Source organism: Phasianus colchicus, chromosome 29, assembly GCF_987193195.1.
Source record: "Phasianus colchicus chromosome 29, bPhaCol1.hap1.1, whole genome shotgun sequence".
Classification (NCBI taxonomy): Eukaryota; Metazoa; Chordata; class Aves; order Galliformes; family Phasianidae; genus Phasianus; species Phasianus colchicus.
The window spans coordinates 3779659-3791826 of record NC_143464.1 but is presented as its reverse complement, the minus strand read 5'-3'; the positions used below and the strand labels follow the sequence as shown (position 1 = coordinate 3791826).

The window sequence follows — 12168 nt, the reverse complement described above, 5'->3', positions numbered from 1 at the left end:
ACTGCCCCATTGAGACCCTATAGGGACCCCATAAAGACAGACCCCATAACTGCCCCATAGCAGCAGCAGGGAGCCGCTGAGCGAGGAGCTCCTGCAGCCCTTCCAGGTACCTGAACGGCCCCATAGAAACCCCATAACGGCCCCATAGGGACCCCATAGTGTGACCCCACAGTGTGACCCCATAACTGCCCCATAGAGACCCCATAATGGCCCTATAGAGACCCCATAGCAGCAGCACGGAGCCCCTGAGCAAGGAGCTCCTGCAGCCCTTCCAGGTACCTGAGGGACCCCATAGAGACCCCATAACGGCCCCATAGGGACCCCATAGTGTGAGCCACAGTGTGACCCCATAACTGCCCCATAGGGACCCCATAGAGACCCCATAGCAGCAGCACCGAGCCCCTGAGCGAGGAGCTCCTGCAGCCCTTCCAGGTACCTGAGGGACCCCATAGAAACCCCATAACGGCCCCATAGGGACCCCATAGTGTGAGCCACAGTGTGACCCCATAGAGACCCCATAAAGACCCCATAGAGACCCCATAGCAGCAGCACCGAGCCCCTGAGCGAGGAGCTCCTGCAGCCCTTCCAGGTACCTGAGGGACCCCATAGGGACCCCATAACGGCCCCATAGAAACCCCATAACAGCCCCATAGGGACCCCATAGTGTGAGCCACAGTGTGACCCCATAGAGACCCCATAACGGCCCCATAACGACCCCATAGCAGCAGCATGGAGCCCCTGAGCGAGGAGCCCCTGCAGCCCTTCCAGGTACCTGAGGGACCCTATAGAAACCCCATAACGGCCCCATAGGGACCCCATAGTGTGAGTCACAGTGTGACCCCATAACTGCCCCATAGAGACCCCATAATGGCCCTATAGAGACCCCATAGCAGCAGCACGGAGCCCCTGAGCGAGGAGCTCCTGCAGCCCTTCCAGGTACCTGAGGGACCCCATAGAAACCCCATAGCTGCCCCATAACGGCCCCAAAGGGACCCCATAGTGTGAGCCACAGTGTGACCCCATAACTGCCCCATTGAGACCCTATAAGGACCCCATAAAGACCCCATAACTGCCCCATAGCAGCAGCACGGAGCCCCTGAGCGAGGAGCTCCTGCAGCCCTTCCAGGTACCATAGAGACCCCATAGGGACCCCATAACGGCCCCATAGGGACCCCATAGTGTGAGTCACAGTGTGACCCCATAGGGACCCCATAACCGCCCCATAGAGACCCCATAGAGACCCCATAGAGACCCCATAGCAGCAGCACCGAGCCCCTGAGCGAGGAGCTCCTGCAGCCCTTCCAGGTACCATAGAGACCCCATAGGGACCCCATAACGGCCCCATAGGGACCCCATAGTGTGACCCCACAGTGTGACCCCATAACTGCCCCATAGAGACCCCATAATGGCCCTATAGAGACCCCATAGCAGCAGCACGGAGCCCCTGAGCAAGGAGCTCCTGCAGCCCTTCCAGGTACCTGAGGGACCCCATAGAAACCCCATAGAAACCCCATAACAGCCCCATAGGGACCCCATAGTGTGAGCCACAGTGTGACCCCATAGGGACCCCATAACAGCCCCATAGAGACCCCATAGCAGCAGCAGGGAGCTGCTGAGCGAGGAGCCCCTGCAGCCCTTCCAGGTAACATAGGGACCCCATAGAGACCCCATAGCTGCCCCATAACGGCCCCATAGGGACCCCATAGTGTGAGCCACAGTGTGACCCCATAACTGCCCCATAGAGACCCCATAACGGCCCCATAGAGACCCCATAGCAGCAGCACCGAGCCCCTGAGCGAGGAGCTCCTGCAGCCCTTCCAGGTACCTGAGGGACCCCATAGAAACCCCATAGGGACCCCATAACAGCCCCATAGAGACCCCATAGTGTGAGCCACAGTGTGACCCCATAACTGCCCCACAGAGACCCCATAATGGCCCTATAGAGACCCCATAGCAGCACCGAGCCCCTGAGCGAGGAGCTCCTGCAGCCCTTCCAGGTACCTGAGGGACCCCATAGGGACCCCATAACGGCCCCATAACAGCCCCATAGTGTGAGCCACAGTGTGACCCCATAGAGACCCCATAACGGCCCCATAACGACCCCATAGCAGCAGCATGGAGCCCCTGAGCGAGGAGCCCCTGCAGCCCTTCCAGGTACCTGAGGGACCCCATAGAGACCCCATAACGGCCCCATAGGGACCCCATAGTGTGAGCCACAGTGTGACCCCATAACGGCCCCATAGGGACCCCATAGTGTGAGCCACAGTGTGACCCCATAGAGACCCCATAACAGCCCCATAGAGACCCCATAGGGACCCCATAGCAGCAGCAGGGAGCCGCTGAGCGAGGAGCTCCTGCAGCCCTTCCAGGTACCTGAACGGCCCCATAGAAACCCCATAACGGCCCCATAGGGACCCCATAGTGTGACCCCATAACTGCCCCATAGAGACCCCATAATGGCCCTATAGAGACCCCATAGCAGCAGCACGGAGCCCCTGAGCGAGGAGCTCCTGCAGCCCTTCCAGGTACCTGAGGGACCCCATAGAAACCCCATAGAAACCCCATAACAGCCCCATAGGGACCCCATAGTGTGAGCCACAGTGTGACCCCATAGGGACCCCATAACAGCCCCATAGAGACCCCATAGCAGCAGCAGGGAGCTGCTGAGCGAGGAGCTCCTGCAGCCCTTCCAGGTAACATAGGGACCCCATAGAGACCCCATAGCTGCCCCATAACGGCCCCATAGGGACCCCATAGTGTGAGCCACAGTGTGACCCCATAACTGCCCCATAGAGACCCCATAGGGACCCCATAGAGACCCCATAGCAGCAGCAGGGAGCCGCTGAGCGAGGAGCTCCTGCAGCCCTTCCAGGTACCATAGAGACCCCATAGGGACCCCATAACGGCCCCATAGGGACCCCATAGTGTGAGTCACAGTGTGACCCCATAGAGACCCCATAATGGCCCCATAGAGACCCCATAGCAGCAGCATGGAGCTGCTGAGCGAGGAGCTCCTGCAGCCCTTCCAGGTACCATAGAGACCCCATAGAGACCCCATAGCTGCCCCATAACGGCCCCATAGGGACCCCATAGTGTGAGCCACAGTGTGACCCCATAACTGCCCCATAGGGACCCCATAGGGACCCCATAGCAGCAGCACCGAGCCCCTGAGCGAGGAGCTCCTGCAGCCCTTCCAGGTACCTGAACGGCCCCATAGAAACCCCATAACGGCCCCATAGGGACCCCATAGTGTGAGTCACAGTGTGACCCCATAGAGACCCCATAATGGCCCCATAGAGACCCCATAGCAGCAGCACGGAGCCCCTGAGCGAGGAGCTCCTGCAGCCCTTCCAGGTACCATAGAGACCCCATAGAGACCCCATAGCTGCCCCATAACTGCCCCATAGGGACCCCATAGTGTGAGCCACAGTGTGACCCCATAACTGCCCCATAGGGACCCCATAGGGACCCCATAGCAGCAGCACGGAGCCCCTGAGCGAGGAGCTCCTGCAGCCCTTCCAGGTACCATAGGGACCCCATAGAGACCCCATAGCTGCCCCATAACGGCCCCATAGGGACCCCATAGTGTGAGCCACAGTGTGACCCCATAACTGCCCCATAGAGACCCCATAAAGACCCCATAGAGACCCCATAGCAGCAGCACCGAGCCCCTGAGCGAGGAGCTCCTGCAGCCCTTCCAGGTAACATAGAGACCCCATAGGGACCCCATAACGGCCCCATAGAAACCCCATAACAGCCCCATAGGGACCCCATAGTGTGAGCCACAGTGTGACCCCATAGAGACCCCATAACTGCCCCATAGAGACCCCATAGGGACCCCATAGCAGCAGCACGGAGCCCCTGAGCGAGGAGCTCTTGCAGCCCTTCCAGGTACCATAGGGACCCCATAGAAACCCCATAACGGCCCCATAGGGACCCCATAGTGTGAGCCACAGTGTGACCCCATAACTGCCCCACAGAGACCCCATAATGGCCCTATAGAGACCCCATAGCAGCACCGAGCCGCTGAGCGAGGAGCTCCTGCAGCCCTTCCAGGTACCTGAGGGACCCCATAGAAACCCCATAACGGCCCCATAAGGACCCCATAGAGTGAGCCACAGTGTGACCCCATAACAGCCCCATTGAGACCCTACAGGGACCCCATAAAGACCCCATAACTGCCCCATAGCAGCAGCAGGGAGCCCCTGAGCGAGGAGCTCCTGCAGCCCTTCCAGGTAACATAGGGACCCCATAGAAACCCCATAACGGCCCCATAGGGACCCCATAGTGTGAGCCACAGTGTGACCCCATAGAGACCCCATAACGGCCCCATAGAGACCCCATAGCAGCACCACAGAGCCGCTGAGCGAGGAGCTCCTGCAGCCCTTCCAGGTACCATAGAGACCCCATAGGGACCCCATAACGGCCCCATAGGGACCCCATAGTGTGAGCCACAGTGTGACCCCATAGAGACCCCATAAAGACCCCATAGAGACCCCATTATGGCCCTATAGAGACCCCATAGCAGCAGGGAGCCGCTGAGCGAGGAGCTCCTGCAGCCCTTCCAGGTACCTGAACGGCCCCATAGAAACCCCATAACGGCCCCATAGGGACCCCATAGTGTGAGCCACAGTGTGACCCCATAACTGCCCCATAGGGACCCCATAGGGACCCCATAGCAGCAGCACGGAGCCCCTGAGCGAGGAGCTCCTGCAGCCCTTCCAGGTACCATAGAGACCCCATAGAAACCCCATAACGGCCCCATAGGGACCCCATAGTGTGAGCCACAGTGTGACCCCATAACTGCCCCAGAGAGACCCCATAAAGACCCCATAGAGACCCCATAGCAGCAGCATGAAGCCCCTGAGCGAGGAGCTCCTGCAGCCCTTCCAGGTACCTGAGGGACCCCATAGAAACCCCATAACGGCTCCATAGGGACCCCATAGTGTGAGCCACAGTGTGACCCCATAGAGACCCCATAATGGCCCCATAGAGACCCCATAGCAGCAGCACGGAGCCCCTGAGCGAGGAGCTCCTGCAGCCCTTCCAGGTAACATAGAGACCCCATAGAGACCCCATAGGGACCCCATAGTGTGAGCCACAGTGTGACCCCATAACTACCCCATAGAGACCCCATAAAGACCCCATAGAGACCCCATAGCAGCAGCATGGAGCCCCTGAGCGAGGAGCTCCTGCAGCCCTTCCAGGTACCTGAGGGACCCCATAGAGACCCCATAGTGTGAGTCACAGTGTGACCCCATAACTGCCCCATAGAGACCCCATAGAGACCCCATTATGGCCCCATAGAGACCCCATAGCAGCACCGAGCCCCTGAGCGAGGAGCTCCTGCAGCCCTTTCAGGTACCTGAGGGACCCCATAGAAACCCCATAACGGCCCCATAGGGACCCCATAGTGTGAGTCACAGTGTGACCCCATAACTGCCCCATAGGGACCCCATAGGGACCCCATAGCAGCAGCACGGAGCCCCTGAGCGAGGAGCTCCTGCAGCCCTTCCAGGTACCATAGAGACCCCATAGGGACCCCATAACGGCCCCATAGGGACCCCATAGTGTGAGCCACAGTGTGACCCCATAACTGCCCCATAGAGACCCCATAGGGACCCCATAGAGACCCCATAACTGCCCCATAGCAGCAGCACGGAGCCCCTGAGCGAGGAGCTCCTGCAGCCCTTCCAGGTACCTGAGGGACCCCATAGGGACCCCATAACGGCCCCATAGGGACCCCATAGTGTGAGCCATAGAGACCCCACAGCGTGACCCCACAGTGCCGCCCCACATCTGGAACCCCAAATCGAAGACTTCCAAACCTTTTAACCCCAAACCCTGACCTCAAACCCTGACCCCAAATCCTACAACCCCCATCTGACCCCAAACCCTATAACCCTAAACCCTATAACCCCCACCTGACCCCAAACCCTGACCCCAAATCCTATAATCCCCATCTGACCCCAAACCCTATAACCCCAAACCCTATAACCCCCATCTGACCCCAAACCCTGACCCCAAACCCTATAACCCCCACTTGACCCCAAATCCTATTACCCCAAACCCTACAACCCCCACCTGTCCCCAAACCCTGACCCCAAACCCTGTAACCCCCACCTGACCCCAAACCCTGACCCCAAACCCTATAACCCCCACCTGACCCCAAACCCTGACCCTATTAATTCCTTACACCTGTTGCTTCCGACCCCAACCCCCCCCACTAATTAACACGCCCTAATAATTAATTACAGCTCCTTCTTCCCACCCCAAACCCCAAAACCCCATTAATTCCCCCCAGCATCTCCTTCTTCCCCCAAAACCCCAACCCTATTAATTACCCTTACTTCCAGCTGGCGCTTCTCCCCCCCCGAACCCTCCCCCCCTCGTTATTAATTAGCGTTAATGAACGACTAATTACAGGTGGTGGTTCTGACCAACTCCCCCCTGGAGGAGCAGCTGTGGGTCGGGGATTTTTGCCATCGCCGCGGGATCCAGTTGGTGGTGGCCGACACCAGGGGGCTCTTCGGGTCAGTGGGGGACCCCAAAAAGGGGGAGGGGGGCCCGAACCCCACAAATCCCCCATAGGAACCCCACAAATCCCATATAGGAACCCCCAGACCCTATTTTCCCCCTCAAAACCCACAAATCCCATAGAGGTACCCACAAACCCTACAAATCCCCTATAGAAAGCCCAGACCCCATAGATAGCCCACAAACCCTACAAATCCCCCATAGGAACCCTACAAATCCCATATAGGAACCACCAGAGCCCGTTTTGCCCTCCAAAACCCACAAATCCCATAGAGGTACCCACAAACCCTACAAATCCCATATAGAAACCCCAGACCCCATAGGTACCCCACAAACCCCACAAATCCCCTATAGGAACCCCAGACCCCATTTTCCGCCCAAACCCTACAAATCCCCCACAGGTACCCCACAAATCCTACAAATCCCATATAGAAAGCCCAGACCCCATAGATACCCCCAAACCCTGCAAATCCCCTATAGAAACCCCCAGACCCCATTTTCCCCCACAAATCCCCCATAGGTACCCCACAAACCCTACAAATTTCCTATAGAAACCCCAGACCCCATAGATAGCCCACAAACCCTACAAATCTCCCATAGGTACCCCACAAATCCCATATAGGAACCCCCAGAGCCCGTTTTGCCCCCCAAAACCCACAAATCCCATACAGGTACCCACAAACCCCACAAATCCCCTATAGAAACCCCAGACCCCATAGGTACCCCACAAACCCCACAAATCCCCTATGGAAACCCCCAGACCCCATTTTCCCCCACAAATCCCCCATAGGTACCCCACAAACCCTACAAATTCCCTATAGAAACCCCAGACCCCATAGGTACTCCACAAACCCCACAGATCCCCCATAGATACCCCACAAATCCCCTATAGGAACCCCCAGACCCTGTTTTCCCCCCCAAAACCCACAAATCCCATACAGGTACCCAGAAACCCTACAAATCCCATATAGAAAGCCCAGACCCCATAGATAGCCCACAAACCCTACAAATCTCCCATAGGTACCCCACAAATCCCATATAGGAACCCCCAGACCCCGTTTTGCCCCCCCCCAAACCCCACAAATCCCCCATAGGTACCCCACAAACCCCACAAATTCTCTATAGAAACTCTCAGACCCCATTTTGCCCCACAAATCCCCCATAGGTACCCCCCAAACCCTAAAAATCCCCTATAGAAACCCCAGACCCCATAGGTACCCCACAAACCACACAAATCCCCTATAGAAACCCCCAGACCCCATTTTCCCCCCCAAACCCCACAAATCCCCCGTAGGTACCTCACAAACCCTACAAATCCCATATAGAAAGCCCAGACCCCATAGATAGCCCACAAACCCTACAAATCCCCCATAGGTACCCCACAAATGCCCCATAGAAACCCCGGACCCCATTTTGCCCCCCAAACCCCACAGATCCCCCATAGGAACCCCACAAATCCCCTATAGGAACCTCCAGACCCTGTTTTCCCCCTCAAAACGCACAAATCCCATACAGGTACCCACAAACCCTATAAGAACCCCAGACCCCATAGATACCCCACAAACCCCACAAATCCCCTATAGGTACCCCACAAATCCCCTATAGGAACCCCCAGACCCCGTTTTCCCCCCCAAAACCCACAAATCCCATAGAGGTACCCACAAACCCTACAAATCCCCTATGGAAACCCCAGACCCCATAGGTACCCCACAAACCCCACAAATCCCCTATAGAAACCCCCAGACCCCATTTTCCCCCCCAAACCCCACAAATCCCCTGTAGGTACCTCACAAACCCTACAAATCCCATATAGAAACCCCAGACCCCATAGGTACCCCACAAACCCCACAAATCCCCTATAGAAACCCCCAGACCCCATTTTCCCCCCCAAACCCCACAAATCCCCTGTAGGTACCTCACAAACCCTACAAATCCCATATAGAAACCCCAGACCCCATAGGTACCCCACAAACCCCACAAATCCCCTATAGAAACCCCCAGACCCCATTTTCCCCCCCAAACCCCACAAATCCCCTGTAGGTATCTCACAAACCCTACAAATCCCCCGTATTTCTCCCCCTATCCCCACCCTAAATCCCCTATAAGGCCCCGCAAATCCCCTCTAAGCCCCGCAGATCCCTTATAGGGGATTTGGGGCGGCCCTATAACCCCTCTGACCCCACAGGCAACTCTTCTGTGACTTTGGGGACGACCTGGTGGTGACGGACCCCAAATCCCCTTTTAGACCCCCCCATATCCCCCCCAAATCCCCTATAAGGCCCCCAAATCCCCTATAAGACCCCAAAATGCGTTATAGGGCCGCCCCAAATCCCCTATAACCCCTCTGACCCCACAGGCAGCTGTTCTGTGACTTTGGGGACGACCTGATGGGGACAGACCCCAAATCCCCTATTATACTCCCCCCAAATCCCCTATAGGTCCTCCATTCTGCCCCCCAAATCCCCTATAAGACCGCCAAATCCCCTATAAGCCCCGCAAATCCCTTATAGGGCCACCCCAAATCCCCTATAACCCCTCTGACCCCACAGGCAGCTGTTCTGTGACTTTGGGGACGACCTGGTGGTGACAGACCCCAAATCCCCCTTATTTCTCCCCCTGTCCCCACCCTAAATCCCCTATAAGCCCCACAAATCCCCTATAAGCCCCGCAAATCCCTTATAGGGCCGCCCCAAATCCCCTATAACCCCTCTGACCCCACAGGCAGCCCTTCTGTGACTCTGGGGACGACCTGATGGGGACAGACCCCAAATCCCCTATTATACTCCCCCCAAATCCCCTATAGGTCCTCCATTCTGCCCCCCAAATCCCCTATAAGACCGCCAAATCCCCTATAAGCCCCGCAAATCCCTTATAGGGCCACCCCAAATCCCCTATAACCCCTCTGACCCCACAGGCAGCCCTTCTGTGACTTTGGGGACGACCTGGTGGTGACAGACCCCAAATCCCCCGTATTTCTCCCCCTGTCCCCACCCTAAATCCCCTATAAGGCCCCCAAATCCCCTATAAGCCCCGCAAATCCCTTATAGGGGATTTGGGGCGGCCTTATAACCCCTCTGACCCCACAGGCAGCTGTTCTGTGACTTTGGGGACGACCTGGTGGTGACGGACCCCAAATCCCCCGTATTTCTCCCCCTATCCCCACCCTAAATCCCCTATAAGCCCCCCAAATCCCTTATAAGCCCCGCAAATCCCTTATAGGGGATTTGGGGCGGCCCTATAACCCCTCTGACCCCACAGGCAGCTGTTCTGTGACTTTGGGGACGACCTGGTGGTGACAGACCCCAACGGCGAGCAGCCGCTGAGCGCCATGGTTTCCATGATCACCAAGGTTCACCCCCCCCCTCTCCCCAAACCCTACAAATCCCCTTTATGGGATTTTATCGTTTATGGGGTCGTTTGTAGGGTCTGACCGCCCGTTTTTGTAGGGTTGCCCCGGGGAGGTGACGTGCCTGGATGAAGCGAGGCACGGATTCGAGAGCGGGGATTTCGTCACCTTCACCGAGGTGGAAGGGATGGAGGAACTCAACAGCTGCGGCCCCGTCGAGATCCGGGTCCTCGGTGCGACCCTATAACTTTGTGGGGTCGTTTGGGGTCTTTTGGGGGGGGGGGGGGGGGCGCTTTTGGGGTCTTTCGGGGTCATTTTGGGGCCATTTGGGGTCGCGTTTAGGACCCGAGTCCCTTTTGGGGTCACCTGGATCCTTTTTGCGGTCGCCTTTAGGACCTGGATCCCTTTTGGGGTCACCTTTAGGGCCTGGAACTCTTTTGGGGTCACCCAGATCCCTTTTGGGGTCATTTAGGGCCTTCTTGGGATCCCATTCGGGGCCCTTTTGGGGGCATTTAGGGCCCTTTTGGGTTCGCATTTAGGACCCGAGTCCCTTTTGGGGTCACCTGGATCCTTTTTGGGGTCGTCTTTAGGACCTGGATCCCTTTTGGGGTCACCCAGATCCCTTTTGGGGTCACCTGGATCCCTTTTGGGGTCAATGAGGGCCTTTTTGGGGTCTTTCGGGGTCGTTTTGGGGCCATTTGGAGTCGCGTTTAGGACCCGAATCCCTTTTGGGGTCACCTGGATCCCTTTTGGGGTCGCCTTTAGGACCCAGATCCCTTTTGGGGTCACCTGGATCCTTTTGGGGTCGTCTTTAGGACCCGAATCCCTTTTGGGGTCACCTGGATCCCTTTTGGGATCATTTAGGGCCTTTTTGGGGTCCTGTTTGGGGTCAATGAGGGCCTTTTTGGGGGCTTTCGGGGTCGTTTTGGGGCCATTTGGAGTCGCGTTTAGGACCCGAATCCCTTTTGGGGTCACCTGGATCCCTTTTGGGGTCGTCTTTAGGACCTGGATCCCTTTTGGGGTCACCCAGATCCCTTTTGGGGTCATTTAGGGCCATTTTGGGGTTTGGGGCCCTTCTAGGGGTCACATTTATGACCCGAGTCCCTTTTGGGGTCACCTGGATCCCTTTTGGGGTCGTCTTTAGGACCCGGATCCCTTTTGGGGTCACCTTGATCCCTTTTGGGGTCATTTAGAGCCTTTTTGGGGTCCCGTTTGGGGTCAATTAAGGCCTTTTGGGGGTCTTTCGGGGCCGTTTTGGGGCCCTTTTGGGGTCGCATTTAGGAGCTGGGTGGCTTTTGGGGTCACTTGGATCCCTTTTGGGGTCACCTTTAGGACCTGAGATCCCTTTGGGGTCACCTGGATCCCTTTTGGGGTCGTCTTTAGGACCTGGATCCCTTTTGGGGTCACCTTTAGGGCCTGGATCCCTTTTGGGGTCACCCAGATCCCTTTTGGGGTCAATTAGGGCCTTTCTGGGATCCCATTTAGGGCTCTTTTGGGGTCACATTTAGGACCCGAGTCCCTTTTGGGGTCACCCAGATCCCTTTTGGGGTCATTTAGGGCCAATTTGGGGCTCTTTTGGGGTCACATTTAGGACCTGGATCCCTTTTAGGGTCACCTGGATCCCTTTTGGGGTCATTTAGGGCCTTTTTGGGGCCCTTTTCCAAATTTAGGAATTAAGTGGTTTTTGGGGTCACTTGGATCCCTTTTGGGGTCGTCTTTAGGGCCTGGAACTCTTTTGGGGTCACCTGGATCCCTTTTTGGGTTCCCTGGGTCCTTTTTGGGATTCTTGGATCCCTTTTTGGGATCTCCATGTCCTTTTGGGGTTCCTTGATCTTTCTGGGATCTCTGGGTCCCTTTTGGGATTCTTGGATCCCTTTTTGGGGTCTCTGGGTCCTTTTTGGGGTCTCTGGGTCCTTTTTGGGGTTCCTTGACCTTTTTGGGGTCTCTGGGTCCTTTTTGGGGTCCCTTGATCTCTTTGGGGCCTCTGGTCCTTTTTAGGGTCTCTGGGTTTTTGGGGTGGATCTTGCATCCCTTTTTGGGGTCTCTGTGTCCTTTTTGGGGTTCCTTGATCTTTCTGGGATCTCTGGGTCCCTTTTGGGATTCTTGGATCTCTTTTTGGGGTCTCTAGGTCCTTTTTGGGATTCTTGGATCCCTTTTTGGGGTCTCTGGGTCCTTTTTGGGGTCTCTGGGTCTTTTTGGGGTTCCTTGATCTTTCTGGGATCTCTGGGTCCTTTTTGGGATTCTTGGATCCCTTTTTGGGGTTTGTGGATCCTTTTTGGGGTCTC

At 56.7% G+C, this 12168-nt stretch overlaps 1 protein-coding gene across 1 annotated transcript in view; it reads left to right on the top strand.

The window, feature by feature from the left end:
• UBA1 (ubiquitin like modifier activating enzyme 1) overlaps window positions 1-12168 on the top strand; it is a 115220-nt gene that overhangs the window by 24981 nt on the left and 78071 nt on the right. The window contains exons 6-8 of the mRNA XM_090126664.1: window positions 6427-6533; window positions 9796-9886; window positions 9984-10116. Of these exons, the coding sequence (XP_089982790.1) occupies window positions 6427-6533; window positions 9796-9886; window positions 9984-10116 (331 nt within the window). The remainder of the gene's footprint in view (window positions 1-6426; window positions 6534-9795; window positions 9887-9983; window positions 10117-12168) is intronic.